This window comes from Marmota marmota, unplaced genomic scaffold (assembly GCF_001458135.2).
Source record: "Marmota marmota marmota unplaced genomic scaffold, marMar, whole genome shotgun sequence".
NCBI lineage: Eukaryota > Metazoa > Chordata > Mammalia > Rodentia > Sciuridae > Marmota > Marmota marmota.
Genome location: NW_026000229.1, coordinates 53,773,631 through 53,796,008, shown reverse-complemented (window position 1 = coordinate 53,796,008; position 22,378 = coordinate 53,773,631). Strand labels below are relative to the sequence as shown.

General features: G+C 40.9%; 3 protein-coding genes across 6 annotated transcripts in view; 2 read left to right on the top strand and 1 right to left on the bottom strand.

Annotated features, from left to right (window-relative positions):
- LOC107138325 (JNK1/MAPK8 associated membrane protein) overlaps positions 1–1,420 on the bottom strand; it is a 22,037-nt gene extending 20,617 nt beyond the window's left edge. For 2 of the 4 annotated variants that reach the window (XM_015480946.2, XM_048793525.1), the window contains exon 1: positions 1,265–1,420. In XM_015480946.2, coding sequence (XP_015336432.1) covers positions 1,265–1,268 — 4 coding nt within the window. In that variant the 5' untranslated portion in view covers positions 1,269–1,420. The remainder of the gene's footprint in view (positions 1–1,264) is intronic. The other 2 variants (XM_015480947.2, XM_048793524.1) reach the window with 2 other exon arrangements.
- Positions 1,421–1,448: 28 nt separating this feature from the next.
- On the top strand, positions 1,449–13,981 carry L3hypdh (trans-L-3-hydroxyproline dehydratase). Its single transcript, XM_015480945.2, has 5 exons — positions 1,449–2,043; positions 6,558–6,727; positions 9,381–9,503; positions 9,589–9,726; positions 12,430–13,981. Exons 1-5 carry the CDS (start codon positions 1,536–1,538, stop codon positions 12,553–12,555), a joined length of 1,065 nt encoding a protein of 354 aa, XP_015336431.1. The 5' UTR covers positions 1,449–1,535; the 3' UTR covers positions 12,556–13,981.
- Positions 13,982–16,092: 2,111 nt separating this feature from the next.
- On the top strand, positions 16,093–20,498 carry Gpr135 (G protein-coupled receptor 135). Its single transcript, XM_015480944.2, is given in 2 exon segments — positions 16,093–16,416; positions 16,419–20,498. Coding segments are annotated over 2 exon segments (1,494 nt in total). The 5' UTR covers positions 16,093–16,248; the 3' UTR covers positions 17,745–20,498.
- The last annotated feature ends 1,880 nt before the right edge of the window (positions 20,499–22,378 follow it).

The window sequence follows — 22,378 nt, the reverse complement described above, 5'->3', positions numbered from 1 at the left end:
GGTAGGGGTGGGAGTGGGGAGTAGGTGGGAGGGAAATAAGTCTTCTTTACCAAAAAACTTAGGACCTACAGATCATCTTGGATCTCATCCACCAGGAAAAATTGTTGGAGGAGTTTTTCATACGTGACATCTGATTCCCTTCATGCACTAGCTTATTCTTTGAATAAACACGTACTGAGATCATTTTCACTAGTTAAGGGCCACTAAAGGTCCACAGAGAAGCATGACAGAGTCCCTGCTTTCTAAGAACCTATAGCCTAATGTGGAATAAATCCAAATCAACTATGGTATAAATGTGAATTGATTTGGAAAATAATGCATTTTATGACTAGAACAATCTTTTCCCAAATTCTTCATGATTTCACAATTGAGACTGCCTTATCTAAAGGCCTTTTCACCTTTCAAATTCCATTTATTTCTCCTGCTGCTGCTGAAAAATAAACAGAAAAGACACTAGGTAAAATGTCTCAAGTTTAGTGTTTTTGATTTTATCAAATATTGGACTTAGTTTTGTAAACACATGAGCTTCTTTGTCGCTTTTTAAAATAGGCAACTATAATCAATTACAGGATTCTAAATACATGAAAATAAATGTTTCAAGAAGGCAAAAGTTAAAGAATTGGAAGCTTCTGCAAGGGCTTTATATCTAGTAAATGCTTAGTAATTCTTCTTGAAGGTACATAATCTAATGTTTCTCGAGATCCAAGACCTGAAATATCCTGTACGATAAACTGAAAGCAACAGCTCACCATCTACCAAACAAAACCCAGGCTCCAAAAGTCTGTTCAATTTCCCCTTTAATTTCCTTTACTGAACAATGGTTAAAATTTTAGAAGATTTTTCCCCCCAACGGTCTGTCTGTGAAGGACCCTATAAACTTAAAGCGCGGAGAATGAAGCAGGAGATATTAATCTATGTAGTAATTAGCTTCTGCTCCTTTACTGTTGTTCTGTTCTAACGCCCGCGCTCTTAATTCATTAATGCATTTCCTCCGCATTACACAAAGGGACTGAAGTGACATTTCATACAGAACAACAAAAGGCTGGGCCTTCCCCCGATAACAGCCCGCGCCCCCTTGCAGCCTGTCAGGAGCAGACACCACCCAACCCCAGGAGGTGTCCAGGGCCCGGCTCCACGGCAGGTGGGAACCAAGGAGAGAATGAGCCGCTATAGATGGCTGCCCATCCGCAGCCATACCGGAGCCGACTGCGTAGGAAAGAAGCCGGGACTAAAATAAACTCTTCCAAATCCCGTGACCACTCACCCATTGACCGCTGGAAGGTTTGCTTCAAGCAGCTCCGGGATCAGTGGAGGCGACAGGGGCACTCGGACATCCGGGCTACAGCAGCCTTGACGGCTCCGCCTCCTGGTAACCCGGGCGACCGCCAGAAGCCCCGCCCACACTTCCTGGTTTAGTCTCAATGCCCCGCCCCTAAGGCTGCCACGCCCACTAGCCTTCTGGGTTAGGGTGAGTTGTAGGTTCCTATCCTTGGGCGAGCACCGCTGGGCAGTGGTGGAGCTGCTGGACACCGACAATGGAGAGCGCGCTAGCCGTGCCCCGCCTACCCCCACACGACCCGGGGACGCCGGCGCTGTCGGTGGTGGACATGCACACGGGCGGCGAGCCCCTGCGCATTGTGCTGGCTGGGTGTCCAGAGGTGGAAGGGCCCACTTTGCTGGCCAAGCGGCGTTACATGCGCCAGCACCTTGACTACGTGCGGCGGCGACTCATGTTCGAGCCCCGGGGTCACCGGGACATGTACGGAGCTGTCCTGGTGCAGAGCGAGCTTCCGGACGCTCACCTGGGCGTTCTGTTCCTGCACAACGAGGGCTACAGTTCCATGTGCGGCCACGCAGTGCTGGCGCTTGGCCGCTTCGCCCTCGACTTCGGGTTGGTGCCTGCACCCCCAGCCGGCACCTGCGAGGCCCGTGTCAACATCCACTGCCCATGCGGGCTGGTGACCGCTTTTGTGGAGTGTAAGGGCGGCTGCAGTTGTGGCCCTGTGCGCTTCCACAGCGTCCCGGCCTTCGTGCTGGCCTCAGGTAACTGGCGGGACCCTCCATCCTCTATCCGGAACGAAACTAACCACATTAACTGTCTCTCTGGGTTGGAACCCAAGCGGTGCAACTAACACACTCCGCATGCCCCTGCAACCAATAAAAAAGGTGATTCCAAATCACTGCAAACTGTGTCAGCATCTTAAGCTTTGCAGATTCGGCGCGTGCAGTTCAGTTAAACCGCAGGAGATCCTGGAGCGGTGAAGAATTGGTGTTTTGCTTACTGAGAGCCTTTTAGGCCTTTTCTTGCATTCCTAGACTTCACAGTTGAATAAAGCAAAGCACACTAGGGTCAAGGAAACAGCAAAGAATAGCCATACCAGGGCTCCAAAGTATGTTTGATAAACACATTATTACCCCTAATGAGTTACTAAATATGGTCTTTTCTTCTGTTAAAAGTGCCTTTCCTCTTTGGATAAGAATTAAAGAATGAAGTGAAGATACAGATGTTGCTGTTCTTAATTGCTTTAAGAACAGGGACATGGCCTGGGTTCAGATCCTGCAACCACTTAAAACTGTGCATCCTTAGATTATTCAACCTCTCTGAGCTTGTTTCTTCATTTATCTCATAGAGTTTGTTAGGTTTAAATGATAGTATGTTGTATACTTAGAATTTTAAAACTATATAAAATGTGTTCCTTGAGGTGGAAAGATTGCAGGATGTGTAGGATTGTTGAGAGGAATTGGGCTGTGAATGAGACTAGAACAGGCATTTTTCAGTCTCAGAGCAAACTTAGGCAATTTAAGCACACAAGTTGATGATGGATGCCTGTGGGGAAATTGATGCCATTTTCCCCTTAGGAGAGAATAGTGTCACATTCCAATTGGCATTTGAGGGAGACAGAATCTATGTTTAGAATTGCATCTAAAAAAACCCTCAATGGTTTACTGATGCTACCTAGTTTTCCCCTAGGTAACCCCAGCTGCATTAAAAGCACTAGATATTGTGGGAATTGACAGCTGGTCACCAACTACATCATAATTCTGGGTCAGTTAGGGCAGGGGAAGCCAACCCCTCAAGGACAATAGTTTCTGAGAGCATCTCCATGTGACATCACAATAATTGGTGGATAGTAATGGTCACTTTGAATAAAGAAAATGAAATCCTATATTTTCTACTTGGAAAACTGCATAAAAGGCAGATGGCAGTATTCAAGGTCACTTGCTTTGCATCTCCATATTCAGTGACCATGGGCAGGAAAGTCCATGCCTCCATGTCACAGTCTGTAAAATGAGGATGACTGCAGTACCTACCTCAGAGGGCTGCCGAGTTTATCTCCAACACAACACTAAAGGGCATTCTCCTATGTTTTGTTTACTGTGTTCCAATTGCCTACAATAGTAGGTAATCAATGAATATTTATTGAATAAGTAACTAAATAAATGAAATTTAGAAGAATATGCTGATTTGCAAATGTAGCTGTCTGTGCCCCTTGAGAAACTTATTCTCACTGGAAATTAAACGTTTGTCTTTATTGTTAAGATGTATTGTATCCCTAATCTGTACCAGGCACTGCCCACACATTATCATGTAGAATTCTGAAAACAACTCTTAGGGAAAATAGCAATTCCATTTTATACACAAGGACACCAAAGCCATAATAAGTGAGGCCAATCAGATTTCTTCCCTCTCATCCTTAAAGTGTTTGTTGTTTGAAGAGATGTTTATCAATTTTCTGGAAAACTAATGTATAATACCTTGTTCACACATATGGCATGTTTTAAAATGTCTTTCTTGTCCAACTGAACCCCAAAAAGGGCAAAGGCAATGTTTTATTTATTTTACTTCTTGTATACCTCTTAGATCATATACAATAATTAGCATATAGTAGGTAGCCACTAAATCTCAGGTGAAGTAAATCAAATTAAAATTGTAGTGATAAGCTTGTATAAAATAAAAGGAAAAACCTTAAATTTTGGATTGAATTCTAAATAGAGGTTGTATATTTTAGTGGAAAAGGTTTGGGTGTTGGAGTCACCTCATCCCAAGTTTGATTCCAAGCTCCACCACTGATTTTGTGCGTAACAGAGAATAATGTGAAGACAGTAAATAATATAGTACAATCTCTTAGGGCTGTAGTAATTACAACATTAATGTAATGAATCAATGTGAACATACCTGGCACTTAAGATGTAGTCACATGAGAAATAAATATCTTAATTTTTAATGTTAGTAAATTTCTGATTAAAAAATAAAATATTAATGGAATAATATTAATGGACAGAAGTTAAAAAAGAGGAAATTGAAACTCAGATATATTATCTTACCCAATTGCCCATTCTAAGAAAACTAGAGCCCAAGATTTTAAAGAGGGTGGGCTAGGGGAGCAGTTACAGGCTCAGTGACCACTTGAGCCAGCTCTCCCTCTCCTCCCTGGTGCAGGATTGGGGCCAATGGCTTGTTTAGCTACACAGTCAAGAAGATGGTACAGGCAGACTAAGTCACAGACTGTTACTCCTGCCCTCTGGTAGGTACCAATCTACACGCTCACACCCATCATTTAACCATAGGTTTCCATATTCAGCAGTCCTTTATTACTACTTACTTCCTCATTCTCCTTTCCTTAATCCTGATTTCAGGTTGCATCCACATCAAGATGAAGACATTTTTCAATGTTGCTGTTAAGATCCACAGGCACATTTCATTCTTTTGATTATAAATTTTCTTTATTTCAACACATATGTTACAAGGACTTCTGTAGATTAGACCTAACTCCTAGTATACTGGTATTGCTGTATTACTCTGTAAAACTCAGGTACACAAGGAATATTTTCTTTTTCACGACTTATTTTCTAAAGTTGAGAGCCCACTCTGTCCTGTTGGGTGACTTGGCCCCATACATGTTATATGTGTGAGCAAAGTTTTCCTCAAAGTGCCACGCTTCAGAGGAGGGCCCTTTGGCCTAGCTTGCACAGCTGACCAGTGAAGTGAAGCTGGTCAGTCTACTCCATGTGGCCCTTGTCCTCATCCCCTGCACTCCTGCTCCTGGTTGGCTGTGCTGTTCCACCCTGATGCCCTCCTGTGGTGCTGTGGGGAAGTCAATACAGTCCTCTGTACTCAGGACATTTAGCCTCCTCTCTCCCTAATCCAAAAGAAATTATCAGCTAATAGAAATATTTCTCCCTTCAGACACTCTAGCCAACAAATGCCTTTCCCCTGAGAATTAGGTTTCCATTAAAAAAAAAAAAAAAAAGATCTACTTTCTCCCTTGCCAGGTGCCTTCCCCAAGGCAGGGACCACCAGACCAGCTTGAATTGGGGAGAAGGAAGAGAGGAAAATATCAAAAGAAGTACCATTATGGTTTGGATATGTGGTGCCCCCCAAAAGCTCACATATGAGACAATGCAAGAAAATTTAGAAATGCTTGGTTAATCAGTGTATTAATCTGTTTGAATGGTTTAACTGGGTGGTAACTGTAGGTAGGTAGGTGGGGTGTGGCTGGAGGAAGTTGGTCACTGGAGATGTGCCTTTAGGATATATATTTTGTCCCTGATGAATATTGCTCTCTGTGCTTCCCAAGTGTCATGTTCTGAGCTGCTTTCCTCTGTCACTCCCTTCTACCTTCATGTTCCGCCTTATCTCAGGCACAGAGCAATGGAGTCTGCCAACTATGGACTGAGACCTCTGAAACCAAGAGCCTCAAATAAACTATTCCTCCTCTAAAGTTGTTCTGTTCAGGTCTTTTGGTCATAGTGGCAAAAATCTTACTAAAACAGGTAGAAACACTTTTAATGTCCCAAAACATCTTCCAACCCATTCCTTTGGAAATGCAGATAAAGGATTTCAAAGAACTGACCTTTAGGTGGAACTTTAGATATGTAAAATCCTGATACAAAAATAACACTATGTGATGTCTGCTATTGTACAATGGCTTTTTCCTGAGTCTTTGCAGAATCACTTTGAGATGAAAACATGCAGATGATATTTGTATATAATTTATAGAAAAAAATTCTTTCAAAAATTTTGTTTTGACCTAGCATTTGAAGAAAACCAATTTGTGAGTAGAATTCAAATTCTATTTTAAACTGTTACTAGTAGTAAAATCAGGGACCTACATTTTCCTTTATAAGGATCAATTTTATACCTGAGGGTTTTCCCTCCCTTGGTCTCTATGATGTTTCTCAGAAAAGGGCTTCATAGTAGTTAACAAATATGTATGTATGATATGGGGTGTGACAGCATTCAAATGTTTTACAACTTAATGCAAACATCATCAAGTTAAAAATAAAAAGATGCACCCATCATTACCTGATACTCACTCTTTTGAAAAATGGATTTCTACTTCATTCCTTTTCATGATAGCAAAAGTTCTCCCTGCAAGCTGGGTACGGTGGCTCATGCTGGTAATCCCAGCATCTTGGGATGCTGTTGCAGGAGAATGGTGAGTTCAAAGCCAGCCTCAGTTCTCCCACAGAATAAACATTTGAATATTTAAAATGCTGTGAATGTTTTGCTAAAATACTAAAAACAAACTGATTTTCAAACACATCTTTTTAAGATCTCATGGTGGATGTTCCTGGACATGGAAAGGTGGTGGTGGACATTGCATATGGTGGAGCATTTTATGCACTGGTTAGTGCAGAAAAGTTTGGACTTGATGTATGTTCTGCAAAGACAAGAGACCTTGTGAACACAGCGAGTGCAGTGACAGAAGCAGTGAAAGCTCAGGTCAGTCCAGTCACTGCCATAATAGCAAATAACCTCCCTCTGTGGCATGGAGAAATAGAATGATCATGTCCATTAAGTATCTTAATAGGGTACTGGTTAAAATCTTAGGTTCTAGAGCAAGGCTACTGGTGAGCTCTGGCTTTGCCATTTATAATATTCATAACCTTGTACAAGTTACATAACCTCTGCACGCCCCAATTTTTAGCAGATATTATACAATATCTGCTTTTAGGGTTGTTATAAAAGTGAAATAAGTTAATACACGTAAAAGACTTAGAATATTGCCTGGTCCTTAATAATAGCAATAAATGTTAACTCTTAGTCACTTTTTAATATACCTATGATGATATGGCTCATGGTTATTTGAAATTACAATAAATATATTATACAATATTCCATTAAGTTGAAGCTCATGTGTTTTGCTCTATGTGGTTATTCTGTATTTGCTATATGTGGTTATTAGATCTGATAAAAACTCTTATTTCAATAAGAAATTAATGAAAAATTTTCTTAGTGAATTTTTCTTGTATTGCCTAGAAGTTACTCAAATAACTATTCAACTAACTAGTTTGTGCTTGGGATAAAACCATTTTGATAAAAATCAGTTTCAATAATGAGTCAATAATATTATTTCTAGCACAAGTCTGCCATTTTACCTTGAAGTAAGAACTTAGAGATAAAATACATAATTTGAATGTTTTGACACCTAAATATTTAATTACTAATAGTAAAAATTAACTTGTGAAAGGCAATGTCTATTATACTTGCACTCGTAATTTCTAACGGACTCAACACTCTTGGCTTTAATTAAAAACTTAAGTAACAAATGAAAATATATGCTATATTGTGCCGCAGTCTGGCTGGGCACAAATCACGAGCCACTGAAGCAGGAACAAACTTTATTTTTAAACTGCAGGAAAACACTTCACACAGCTCCCGGGGAATCCTCCCGAATGCACGAGGCTTGTCCAGGAAGCCCCAGCCGGAAATATTTCTCCCGGAAATCCCTCCTCCTGCACTTCCCCAACCAATGGGAACTCTCGGGGAATCCCCGGAAATCCCCAGGAGAACTCCAAAATAGTGCGAGAACTCAAAAGTTGCCGCAGAGGCGGATAGTAATGCCTCGCCTGTCAATCAATACTGTTGGCAAAATGCCAGGGGCCATACAGACTCGGCTGTGGCTTTCAGCAATATTGCTATTCTAAATTTTCATTTTTCTGAAACTTTATGTGGATATTATTTAGTCAGGAACTTTTAAAGAGCAAAAATTATATTTTTTTCTATCAAGCAGAAAGCTAATAGTTTTAAAAACTGGCATACAATAATTCCATTTGTTATGAAATTGAGAAGAAAAAGACATGTAAAAGTAGTAATTTTGTACTTCCCCATAAAGTCTGAACTTCTCACACAGATGGTAGTGACAAGGGTGGACCCTGATAGAGGGGAGATTTTGAGAAAAATATGAAGTTCTATTGCTGATGTATCAGATAGTAGAACTACTTTGTCAATTGCTGACCATCAATACTGCTGATGCAAATTTAGGGAAAGACCATCTGTGGGGGGAAGGGCTAAAGTTAATATAAATTTTCCTTCTTTCTTTTAACAAACATTTAGCATGAACTTATTACATGTCAGACATATGCTAGATGCTAGAGACCCAAAGGAAGAACAAACCCTACCTTATCTCCCAGGAGCTTGAGCTAGTGGTGGGAAGGATGGGGGACATACTTGTGAAGCTGTGAACAGTGTGTTGGAGTAGTACTTCAGTGGAGTTGGGCTCAGGGGCTCAGAAAGCTAAGATCCAATATGCAGGCCTGTTTATCGTGGTTTTAAATGGACTCTTTGGCTTTTAAGAATCTAGATATGTTCAATTTTTTAAAAATAACAGGTAAGTGGGAGTGAAATATACTAATTATAAGAATAAATGGAGAAGATCATAGTACTATTAGTCTACTAGACAATTGGAATTATAGAAACTCGGGGAAAGTTAAACAAGTAGATCTCCCAAGAAAACCTGGGAGCATTACACTTTTGGGTCTTAATGTTCCTTACCACTGAGGACCTACCAACTCGGCCAGTGCCAGCTTCTGTGTCTGCTGTTTTTCATGGAACCAACTGACTTCATCCTCTACAGTATCTTTCTTTTTTCCCCTGTTCAATTGCTTCTCTTACCCCAAATCTTCTAGATCCTTTTAACTTTTATTTGCTCATGGCCTCTCACAGTCCTTGTCTCTATCACTGGAATTAACCTCAGCTCTAGATCTTTAGTGCCTGATTTTTCTACATTCTCCCCTTCAGGCTCCTGAGAATGAAAATACGATGGCTTTAGCTACAGCCAGCCTGTGGACTTGGGGCCAGTGCTTCAAAAAGTATGTGTTTGTTGAGGTGTATGTATAATAGAGGACTGTTCTTTTCATTGAAGCTATATGCAGGTCAGTTTCCTTAGAAGGGACCCAAAGTATGATAACAACCAGAAATTTAAAAAAAAAAAAAAAAACTATCTAAAGAATAGCATCTAGCATCTGATGCCTTGCCCCAAAATGGTAAAGATTGAAAAATTATATAAAAGAGTACCCTATCTACATTATTGAAAAAGATAAATTTGAAATAAAGCATTTATTTTACATATGGATAATTATTTTGTTATTTTCAGTTTAAAATTACTCATCCTGATAATGAAGACCTTTCCTTTCTCTATGGAACTATATTAACAGATGGAAAAGATGCTTATAGTGAGGAACCAACCACCAACATCTGTGTATTTGCAGATGAACAGGTATTAAAACTGTAATTGTTAGCCACAAACACCAGGTACTATGGAACTAGAATACTCTGAACATTCTTCCTTTATGCTGAAACAGGTTGACAGGAGCCCCACTGGCTCAGGAGTGACAGCCCGAATTGCTCTGCAGTATCATAAAGGCCTTCTAAAACTAAACCAAACCAGGATCTTCAAAAGCAGTGCAACTGGCTCTGTGTTCACAGGGAAAGCTGTGAGGGTGAGTGTCACCTTTGTTTCTTATTTGTAAATGTGTTGCTTATGAAACTGAAGAGGACTGAGTGAAGAGTTCTCAGAAGAGATTTGTGTGTGTGTGTTTGTGTGTGTGTGTGTGTGTGTGTGTGACTGAGGATTAAACCCAGGGGTGCTATAATACTGAGCTATATCCCCAGTCCTTTTTTGTTGTTGTTGTTGAGACAGGATCTCCCTAGATTGATGAGGCTGGCCTTGAACTTGCAATCCTACTGCCTCAGCCTCCAAGTAGCTGGGATTATAGGTTGTGCCACTGGGTCCTGTTCATAATAGAATTTTAAAGCAAGCCTGTAAAAACTTCTGTTCAACTAACATATTGGTTCTCAAAGTTTAGTCTTGGGACCCCTAAGAGTCCCCAACATGCTTCCCATATGTCTACAAGGTCAAAACTCTGTTAATAATAAGACTAAAATAATAATAATAATAATAATAATAATAATAATAATAATAATAATTGCTTTTCACTCTCATTCTCTCAAATGTATTCAGTGAAGTTCTCCAGAGACTACATGATGGGTGATATCCCAACCAACTCAATGCAAAAGCAGATATAAGAATCTAGCTGTCTTTTGTTAAGCCAGACATGAAAGAAGTTTGCAAAAGTGTAAAACAATGCCACATTTCTCATTAAATTTTTTGCAAATATATTTCACAAAAATTTCTTTATACATTAAGGTGTAATCACTGTAATGGGTTTATTGTTTTTAATGAAGTAATTAACAAATATCTTTAATTCTCAGTACAACAAATATGGATAGATATAAGCTGCATAAACCAAACCTCCTTGAGGTCCTCAAATCTTAAGGTATAAACGGTACCGAAACCAGAAGGTTTGAGAACCACTAAATTATGGTTTGGGGATTTTGTTATTATTTTTTGTTTTAATCTACAGAGTGTTTTATTTTATATAATAGAATGTAAAAACCATGAAAAATTGTAAAAAGCAAAATTTTTGTACTGAAATAAAATTTTAAATATGTTAACAGGGCCAATTAATCTACTTATGGTAGCAAGTGAAATCTACCCCAGAATGATTACATGTAGTAAATGAATCTCTACTCCTTTAACATAGAAAACAATCCATCCTAATTATCAGTTATTTTCAAGGTTTGTTTTTTTCTGAATATGGAATTTTCTTTAAGTTAGGTATTCCTAGATCATAGATTGATCTTATGGTATACCAAACCATTTATAGCATATGAGAACACTTGGAGCACAATGTCTTCAGAATTTGAGCCTGAAGATAAAAATAATAATATAGAATATTTACTAGGTACATCACTGTGTATCAATTTCCAAGCTAAGAATGTTATACATACCATATTCATTTAAACCTTGTAAGAATTCTAAGAGACTGGTACTGTTATGATCCTTTTTTAATAGATGAAAAAATAGAGAATTAGAAAGCTTAGGTAAACTTGTCAGAACTTAGTTCATGAGTAGCAAAGCCAGGCTATGAATGTGGGTCTCTCTCAACAGACTCTATGCTGTTAATTATTACATTGTACTGCTACCACTCAAAGCCAAGTTTACCAGTGCTTGATATTATACCAGCTTTGTAACAAAATAATAAAATTACTGTACCCTATTTTAATATTTGACATTTACCTTTACCTTAGTTGTTCTTATTTACAAGATTTGAAAGTAAAAATCAACTTCAAGTAAGATTTTCCGTTATTTATTTTACAGTTATTAATCAGGCTTACCAGAGTATCTTCACATGCACTATAAGCCTTTCCTTTCTGTCTGGGCTTTTCCAGGCTCTCTGATGGTACTTTCTCAGTCTCTTTCCCTGCCCCAGCTTCTGCTCCCTGTCCATCCAATTAAGTGACTCCAGCATTTTATTCTTAGCTTCCTTCCATCTCATCTACAATTTAATGCCACTAGACACTTTCTTCTACTTTCTAGACTTCAGTTCTCAACCCCTCTGCTGCTGATGACTCCTAAACCTTCATCCCTACGATTCCTGTCTTGCAACTCTTTCTGATCTAACACTTTTATTGCTGGTCACTATCCTCATCTCTATGAGGAATGAATGTCCTCAAAGTATTTCAAACTCAACTTGTTAAAAAGTCCATCCTATGGACTAGGGCTGTTATTCAGTGGCAGAGCGCTTGCCTAGCATGTTTGAGGCACTGAGTTTGATCCTTAGCCCCCCATAAAATAAAGGCATTCTGACCATCTACAACTATATTTTTTAAGTCCATGCTACCATCCTTCCTTCCACATACTCCTCTCTTATTCCCCATCTTAGCTAATGGCATCATTAGTTTCACTTCCAAGCACGAAACCATGGTCTTGTTTACCTTATTTTTAATTTCTTTCTACATTGTCAACGGGCCAGTCATTTCCACCTCCAAAGTATTTCTATATTATGTTATCTTTCTCCATCTTTACTAAAAACTACCTAGTGCCTCTGGATTAAACCAGTGAATCAAATTTCTCTCTTAACAGGTTTCTGGGCTTCTAGTCTCTCTCCTCTTCAACTTGTCCTTCATTTTATGCTAAACATATCTAAAATACACATTAGACCACGTTAGTTACTTTCCTTAAAATTTTTCCATAGCCCTTGGGGTTCCTTTAACACGATAAAAATCAAGAGTTAAACTTTTAAGCCAGGAACAGTATGAGTGAAATATTTTGATAGGACGCTCCTTCCATCTTTTTTCAGGAAGCAAAATGTGGTGACTTCAAAGCGGTTATAGTGGAAGTATCAGGACAAGCGCATTATACAGGTGCAGCAAGCCTTACTGTAGAAGATGACGACCCACTGAAGGATGGATTTCTTCTCAAGTGACCTCTTCCGTGACTTTTAAGGGATTTCCTTCCAAAGTAATTATTATCTGTAATCAATGTTTCCTTTAAATTATGTGTTAACCATTATTGAGTGAATCATGTCATCTAATATCCCTTCTTTCTAAAATAGTACACTACAGTGAAATAGACAATTATCCCCCTATTTTCAAATGGACTTTGATATAAATATCACTTATGTCTACTATACAAAGTGCCAAAAATTCAGAAACTTTTCTAGTCATTATCTTATCAGGTAAAATAGAACCTTAGTTACTTAAATATTACTCTATGGTAATTGCTATAAGATTTTGTTTTAGAGATTCTTTGAATAAAATTTGTAATTGTAGCCTTCTCAACAATAAACTTTACAATTTTTTTAGTCTTCTAGTTTTAGTAAAGTAATGGCCTCTATAAGCAGCATATAAAGGATATGGATTATTAAGGGGTATCCAACACTTAATATAAACAGCCTGGGTGGTCAACTTCTGTGAGTAGGTGTTACTTTAGCTGCTGCTGGGATGTGCTCCAAGCTGCAAATTGGGCTCCTATATTCACAAGTACTAAGTGTCATAAACTTATGCTAAGACTAATTAGTAATCAGACTTGCTATCTCTTTAAGGTGCGTGCGTGCGTGCGTGTGTGTATGTCCACACATGTGCATGTGTGTGTGCATGGTAGATATGGAATCCAAGGTGGGTACAGAACCCAGGACCTCAAGCATGCTTAGTACATTCCTACCCACTGAGTTACCCTCTGGCTGCTCTAAGGCTTTTATAAAAGGAATTGTCCATTACATTACTGAAGTGCAAGTACATAGTAGAAATTAATAGGGGATGGGGATTTTAGCTGTGTGGCAGAGTGCTTGCCTAGCATGTGCAAGGCCCTGAGTTCAGTCCTTGGCCCTGAAAAAAAAAGATAAAAGAAACGAATTAAACAATGAATCTTTATAATGGAATGAGTCACATTATCAACCACATAGAAATAAAGAAGAAATAAATGTAGACCTTTGGCACTCTTGCTAGACAATTCTTATCTGTGAGCGTGTTAAAATATTTGATTGTTAGTAGTTGTCATAGATTGAAGCACTAAAATCATCTCTTTTAATGTGATGCCCTTAAAGAATTCAGTAGACTCTTTTGTGAGGTAGGTAATAGTATTTTCTTTCTAAACATACAAAAACTGAATTAATTATTTATTTTACCAGGCTTTATCACCCAGTAAATCCAAACTGATCCTGTCTTTAGTTCTATGGTTTTACCTGACCAAAATTAATATTTTTTAATTTCCATGTTACACAAAAGCAGTTATGGTATTTTTCACTTGGTCTTTATGAAATTCTGTGGCAAAGAAAGCACCAAAGAAAAGTGACACTATCACTAACTCAGTGTGACCATGTACTTTTTTCTACAGATTAAGAGCTGTACTTTTTTAAAAAAAAATTAAAAGTGAACTAAATAACAGTGAACAGAACCACTCTTTTCTCTCCAAATCTCACAAGTCACAATAATTTGAAAAAATACATTGCTTAAAAGTTACATTCTATAGCTTTTTATATGCCATTTACATAGCCTCTACTATAATGAATTATACTCTGCAATAGGTATTAGTATCCCATGGTTACCAAGGGTGGGAATTTCATCCCTGATATTGTTTAGAATTGTCAGTTCTGGGTGATAATAAACAAATGATGACTTTTAGCCAGTTTTATCACTGTTTTGGAATTCTCTACAAACAGCATAGCTCTTGTCAGCTGCACCAGGGTGGATCACTCCCTCTGCAGATCCTCTGTGTGTTACTGCTTGTCCCAGTCAGAAGAGGGAGAAGCAGATCAGGTATGTCAAAATAACTCTCCAAAGGTCATTCTAGAGGCTGTGAATCTAGACTTTTGACTCCACTATTTTCTTACTATACTTCTTCTATCTCTACGAAAGGACAGTTAGAACTTTTTCAAGATACAGTACTTGAATAATGATGGTGTATTTCTTAAACATTCAAAAATTGGTATTACTTAACTCTTCCAAAATTCTAATCTAAACCAGAGCCAAACCCTTGCAATACAACAAATGTTATTCTATATTTTGCTAAGACAAATATATTCTATATTCTGTCTCCTTTGGGGTCAGAAACACTAGGGAGATCACCTCCCACCTCTGCCTGTCTGGCCAGTCACCAAGCCCTATTGATTCTACCTTCTAAATGTTGCTCACTTCTACTCCATCCTAGATCACTAAGGGTCTAACCTCACCAACTAAAGTATATCTGATCTTCCCCTCACTGGTTTCTTCCCTTAAGTACTTAAATGTCTTATCACAAGTAGAATGAACCAAACATCCCTGTTCCTCATCCTTTAGCTTGCTGTCACTCCTTGCCTTGGCATTCGAGTTTTTAGATTTCTTACTCTCCACTCACTGGGTACATTTTCTCACCTTCCATTTGCTAGTCAACTCTTAAGTCTGATTTCTGCTTCATTACTACTTGGAAGCTATACTTGACCTAATTGTCACACTTAACTGTTTCCACAAGGTTTATGCAATCCATGGTGGCTGCTTCTGCTTGCTACTTGCAGGAGAGTATATTACACTAGGAACCCCCCACCCACTTAGTGCTGAGCTCACCCACAGAGCCACTCAGTGAGATTCCCAAGGCCTTTAGGTTGAGACCCAGTCCCCATTAAACCCACCTAGCACTGCCATTGTATGAGTCCAGGTCCATCTCTCCTTCACTATGAACTTGCATTGCTCATTGCTTCAAGTCCCCCAAATTCCATAAGAGGTGGGTCATCCTTCTCAAAACTCTCAAAAGCTACAAATTGCATAATATCCTTAAGACAACATTCCTCATACTTTGGTAAGTGTATAAATCACCTGTGAATCTTAAAATGCAGATTCTCATCCAGTAGGCCTGGGGGGAGCAGTTCTACCAAATCCTCAGGTGATATTAATGCTGCTTAGTAGGAGGGCTACACTGTGAACAGTAAAATTCATTGGCAAATCTATTTTAATTGCTTGTTTGGGCCCAGGTTTTACAGGTGAGTTCCCCTGATCTGGTAAGCCATTTCAACTCTGAAATACATGAAAATCCTGTTTTCAGATAAAGGACAGGGCTGACCTCAAGAGCACAAATGACTTTCCTGAGGACAGCCTGGGGACATTATCTTCCCTTCTTTACTGAAGACAAAAACATAAGCTTCATTAACTCTCTCACAGCCTTGTTTTGTGCCCTTTAACTGCTTCTTAGTTTTTTTACTACTCCCTGGCATTCCACCTATGGTTCCTTTGTTTCTTCATTTGATATTCTATCCCTAAGCAGTCATACTCACGGTATGACACTGAACCTTGAATAAATCTGTTCCACAGTATGCGGGCCGGTCTCCTTCCCTAGGAGGCCAACCTGGCTGGCACTCTGAAGCTCAAACCAATGGCTGGGTAACCTCAGGGAAAGGCGGGGTGTCAGGGGCTGGCTTTTCTGGGGTACTGGGCTGGCGTCCCGCCCCGCGCTCCTGCGTAAACACGCGGTTCCCACGGCAACGCCTGGAGCCCACGTCAAAGGCTCCGCCGGGTCCTCGGCGACCGTCACCCCTCCCGCCCAGCCTGACTCCCCGCAGCGGCCGCTCCCCCGGCCCAAGCCACCTCTCTGGCCCAGCGGCCGCCTCCCCGGTGCGGGATGAACAGATCCGCGGCCTCCGCGGGGCCCCATGGAGGAGCATCCGCGGCCGCCGCCGGCCCGCCCACCAGTGAGCATGGCCTTGCCGGGCGTCCCACATCCCGGCGCCCCCTCCGCGGCCGGCTCGCCTGGCGGGACTTCCTCCGCGGCGACATTGGCCGTGCTCTCCTTCAGCACTGTGGCGACCGCAGCGGCCGCGGCACTGGGAACCAGAGCGACGCCAGCGGGGGAGGCAGTGCTGCCGCTCCAGGTGGCGGCGGCGGCGGAGGCAGGCCCGGGCGGCGGGGCGGTGCGGGTGGCGGCGGCGAGGCCGGCCGCTGGGCCCCGGAGGCGGCGCCGGTGCTATCGCACGGGGCAGCGGTGGCAGCTCAGGCGCTCGTCCTGCTGCTCATCTTCCTGCTATCTAGCCTAGGCAACTGCGCGGTGATGGGGGTGATCGTGAAGCACCGGCAGCTTCGCACCGTCACCAATGCCTTCATTTTGTCGCTGTCCCTGTCGGATCTGCTCACGGCGCTCCTCTGCCTCCCCGCTGCCTTCCTAGACCTCTTCATTCCCCACGGAGGTTCGGCGCCCGAAGTCGCTGCGGGGCCTTGGCGCGGCTTCTGCGCAGCGAGTCGCTTCTTCAGCTCGTGTTTCGGCATCGTGTCCACTTTCAGCGTGGCCCTCATTTCGCTGGACCGCTACTGCGCCATCGTGCGGCCGCCCCGGGAGAAGATCGGCCGGCGCCGCGCCCTGCAGCTCCTGGCGGGCGCTTGGCTGGTGGCTCTAGGCTTTTCCTTGCCCTGGGAACTGTTTGGGGGATCCCGGGAGCCCTCCTCAGTGCAGACCTTCCATGGCTGCCTTTACCGGACCTCTCCAGACCCCGCGCAGCTGGGCGCGGCCTACAGCGTGGGGCTGGTGGTGGCCTGCTACTTGCTGCCCTTCCTGCTCATGTGCTTCTGTCACTATCACATCTGCAAGACCGTTCGCCTGTCGGATGTGCGCGTGAGGCCAATGACCACCTACGCGCGTGTGCTGCGTTTCTTCAGCGAGGTGCGCACTGCCACCACCGTGCTCATCATGATTGTTTTCGTCATCTGCTGCTGGGGCCCGTACTGCTTCCTGGTGCTGCTGGCCGCGACCCGGCAGGCCCAGGCCACGCAGGCCCCTTCTCTCCTCAACGTGGTGGCTGTCTGGTTAACCTGGGCCAATGGGGCTATCAACCCTGTCATCTATGCCATTCGCAACCCCAACATTTCCATGCTTCTAGGGCGCAACCGCGAGGAGGGGTACCGGACTAGAAATGTGGACGCTTTCCTACCCAGCCAGGGTCAGGGTTTGCAGGCCAGAAGCCGTAATCGCCTTCGAAACCGCCTAGGGGCTTGCAGCAGGATGTCCTCCTCTAACACCGCCAGTGGGGCCGGAGGTGAAGTGGCCATGTGGGCCCGCAAAAACCCAGTTGTGCTTTTCTGCAGGGAGGGACCACCAGAACCTGTGACAGCAATAGCCAAACAGCCTAAAACTGAAGCCGGAGATACTAGCCTCTAAAAAGGGCTGGGATGGACAGCTTTTGAAGGCGAACTTCCACCCCTTCATTTAATGATACAAGATTCCAGGGAGAATCATGGATTTCATAAAGCCAAACATTTAAAACTAAAGAGAGGGGGCGGGTTGCCACTTCCCCCCAAACAACATAAAAACAATGTCCCCTTCTTCAGAAAGTGCCAAAAGGAATGTAAAATGCAAAAATTAAAACAATCTTAAGCCACACAACCAAGCATTGTGAACTTAAGTGCCAAAAAAAAAAGACACAAATGAAATTCACAATTACTGAAAAGCTCATATTACAGGAATCACACTGTGAAACAAAGCAAAAATCACTGAATGCAACCAGTATGTGTTCAAATACATAGTTTCAGGATTGAATGGAGACCCTCAGAGCTGCTTGAAGGCCCCTCTATATCACCAGCATTGAACGAAAATCTTTAGATTCTAGAACTTGCACCTCTGACCATGCTTAGGTGCTTAGGGGTGCTTAGGTTTGCGAGCAGAAAATTCTTATCCTTACATAAATTGGTGCACTTCTTTCCATCCTTGTAATCTTTGTGGGAAATTTTAAATTCAGATCTTATTTTGAAACCATTTGGGGATTCTGAAAAGTTGGATTTTGAAAGTTGGTTAATTACTACATAAAACTTAACCATCTGAAGGGCAGATAGCATAAAGAAATATGACTGTTCAAAAAGTATTCCAAGATTATTCATAAAAATGACTCTCCCTTCCACCCTTCTTCCTGCCACCCCACCCATCCCAATTACCTGTCTTGGGAAATTTGGAAGCTTACCCTTACTCTAACCTGCTACTCTCCTTTATGATAACTTTTAGGATGCCATTTTCAGAAGGCTTTCACATTTTAAAAAGATAATAACTTTCATAGTAGAAAAACCTTTTGTTTTTTGACATTAAATTTGATTTTTTAGATCCCACCCAAACTGTAATTTGAAGTCAAATTGATTGAACAGGGTAAGTGATGCTATTAAGTACCAAGACTGGCTTTCCTAAATGGCATTTAACTAATTGAAGATAATTCCAAAGAGAAATTCTAAAAATAGTTTGAGAAGTGGCCACATTGTTGGAATAATCAACAGAGCTTTCAAGAGGTTCATGCTCTCCTACATTTTGGAAGTTGAGCATATCTTTTTTTTTTTTTAAGTAGCTGATTGCTGCTTTATAGACATGACCTGTTTAAAATATTGTTATCTTTACCAAAAGGAAGAATAGGTGTGAGACTACTATATGAAAGAGGGCATTAAAAACAAAGGTGTAAAGTTGGAGAGGTACCTCAAAGCAAATTGCAGATGTCTTCAGAAATGTGAGAATTGAGATGCTTTTTACAATAATTCAAAAGCACAATTTAGGATTTGTCTATGTGAAATTTCTTATATTGAATGTCACTGTACACAGAATCATTTGCTCAGAATTTTAAAAGATGTTTTTTCTGTTTTTTTCCCTCTTTCCTTCTCGCTACCCTGTTCCTCTTTTCTTCAATATTTCACAGCCTTAACTGAATAAGAACCTGGTATGAAAAGTCTTCAGCTCTCTATGAAGATTTCAATATGAAATAGCCAGCATTTTTTCTTGTATTTAAAGTTGTTTATTAGAATTTAAGTCTTTGTGTGACTTTTGTAATCAAAGATGGAAATACATGATTCCTGTTAGAGCAAAACATGTTTTTTTTTTTTTTCTGCTTCTCTGGGTATCATCACAATCCAAAGTATATAAATTATCTGCATACATTTGCTACACTCAATATAGTACAAAGTAGATGAGATAATCTCTCTATTATTTTCATGAAAAATATAGCGTTAACAGCACAGGGCTAACATGTAACATGCATTGCCTGTTAAAGGTGGGGGAGGGGGTATTTTGGCATTGTGTGAAAATGGAAGTATTTTCTGGGATTTAGGGAGAGATGATAAAGTCTTCCAGTTTTAAAACATACCATAGAAGAGGACTCAGCCAATATGAACAAAGAGCAGAAAGAAAGTGAGAGACCTTAGGAGGTGGCATGGTGTAAAGTAGGGTTTTGTCTGAGAAGAAAGGAAAAAAAACAAGCAAACTCAAATGTGATGTGAAATAAACCTTCCTGGTTAGTAAAGAGAAAATCTAAGATTGGACATTCCAAGGTTAGCATGAAGGACTTCAAGGAAGAAAATTAATTCCCCCTCCTTTTTCAGTAGAAGGGAGTTTTAAGGAAGGAGTGGCTTGTGAGTGAGACCACTCTGTTAGTGGCTCCAAGAATCTTGGTTGGCAATAGGGAGAATGTTGCTAGTCAGTTACTGAACTATTTATAATGTTGTGAGTGTTTATTTTTTTCATTTGAAGATATACAACTATTGGTTGGCAGAACTCAAATTTCACTACGGTCCTGGTTGGGACTTAAAGTACTGTGTTCCCTTGTCTACCTTCTGGTCCTCCTTGAAAGGCTACATGCAGGGAAAGCAAGGAGGAGAACTTATGTTTCCATCATCATCATCAGTTACCGTTTCGTTTGCTACTCTATGTAAGTCAGTTTCCTTGGTGCCAAGGCTACTGAGGGACAGAAATCACAGTACCAGCATGGGGACTGCTTACTGCCCAACTGAGGGCTTAGTGCTTTATGAGAATCATCCCTAATCAGGATTCTTAATTTACTTGTGGGAAAGAAAAGCTACAGCATTTTCAGAATAGGTTATCAAAGAAAGGAGATGAATTTGTAAACACAAGATATTCAGATAAAGGTCAGCAATAAATCTGGTCCCATGGAACCAATATGGTTTCATATCTTGAATAAAAGAAGGAGAATGATTCTCAAATAAATGAGTCTTAGTTCTTTCCTCATGTTTACCGTGAGTGTGCAATTACTATACAACTTAGTGGGAGAAGGGGAAAGAGAATATCGGGATGCATATGCCAGAATGTAATCCCTTATGTCTTACTCTGTTCTGGTTTGAGTATTTCATTTGGGTTGCAATAATAATAAACACAAGTAGTACTCTAGATAGTTCATTAGTTAATTTAATATTTAGAGCAAATTTATGAAGAGGATATTGTTATTATTCTTTCTCCCATTTTACAGATGAGAAAGTTGAGGCACAGAGGTGTTAGATGATTTGCCTAAGAATACACAGCTAGTAAGTGCTAAAAGTAATATTTGTACTTGGCAGATAGTTGCAAGAAGTGGTCTCTTAACCATTTAGAGCCTCTCTTGTTTAAAAGTTAGTAGGAAATCTGGAAAAGAGACAGGGAATACAAAGACAACTATCAAAAGGATTAAAAAATAGATATCATAAAATTTAAAAGAAAGGATTTGCTTAGTTTGGAGAATAGCTATAGCTATAAAAGATGTGTGCCATTTTATTTTATTTTACTGTACCAGGGATTGAACCCAGGGGTGCTTACTGAGCCACATCCCCAGCCCTTTTAGTTTTTATTTTGACACAGGGCCTCACTAAGTTGCTTAGGGTCTCACTAAATTGCTGAGGCTGGCCCCAAACTTGCAATCCTCCTGCCTCAGCCTCCTGAGTCACTGGGATTATAGATGTACACCACTATGCCTGGCTCAAGATACGTGCTTTTTAAATATATGAAAAGTTTCTGAGCAGTTGTTTTCTGGAATAATCTCAACCCTTTGGATGATGATCCCAATATTCCATCTTCTCTATTCCTGCTCAGAGCAGCTGAGCACAGTTGGAGAAAAACTATAAAGTCGTATCAATTAGTACTGTCTGCAGCTAAAATCCATAGCTTTGCCAGACCCTGCCCCCCACCGCCCAACAATCTGAATCTTTTCATTTGTCAACTCACTCTTTTTGCGCATGTTCTTGACCTTCAGACATTCGACACTCAATCATTTAACTGACTCTATCCTCTTGGGAGATGATCTTTGCTCCTACTTTGCCAAGAAAATAGAAGCCATCAGATATGTCTGTAGTTTTATATTTTAGTCACTAAACCTAACAAACTAACCTTTCTCTGGTATCCTTAACCTTCCTGCTGAACCAAATCCCTTTTATGAACATTTAAACATGTTCTAAGCTCTCGAGAGGAACAAACTCGCTCCTATCCCTTTTCTTTCCCTCAGCTCCCTCCTTTCAACCATAATCACCACAGGAATGATCTATACTTTTTATTGATTTAAGTCCTAATCCATAGTTTTAGAAGCATAAGAAAGTCATTATTGGGCTGGGGATGTGGCTCAAGCGGTAGCGTGCTCGCCTGGCATGCATGCGGCCCAGGTTCGATCCTCAGCACCACATACAAACAAAGACGTTGTGTCTGCCAAGAACTAAAAAATAAATATTAAAAATTCTCTCTCTCTCTCTCTCTTAAAAAAAAAAAAGAAAGTCATTATTTTTCTGCAACTCAGTTTTTCCCCACCAATCCCCTATTCTGCCAGATTGGGGGAAAAAATTAAGTCAGCAGCATCTGGGGTCTAAGGACGGGTTAAGGGCAAGGTTTTGGTGAACATGATTCAATCATGGTCATTCGTCCACACTGGCTTCCATCCAGGCATCCATCAATCTGTCTGTAGATTGACATTCATAATTTGCTGAATAATTGTCTCCCACTTCCACACCACCGAGGACTGTGGCCACACTCATAAGACTATCTCAGGCTGCTTTTTAAAACTTATTATTTTT

What these genes read in the sequence shown, in the direction of transcription:
- L3hypdh (XM_015480945.2), top strand. Translation starts at nt 1,536, where the DNA reads ATGGAGAGCGCGCTAGCCGTGCCCCGCCTACCCCCACACGACCCGGGG. An exon ending in GTGTATTTGCAGATGAACAG is followed by an intron (nt 9,504 to 9,588) that starts GTATTAAAACTG and finishes ATGCTGAAACAG; the next exon opens with GTTGACAGGAGCCCCACTGG. An exon ending in TCACAGGGAAAGCTGTGAGG is followed by an intron (nt 9,727 to 12,429) that starts GTGAGTGTCACC and finishes ATCTTTTTTCAG; the next exon opens with GAAGCAAAATGTGGTGACTT.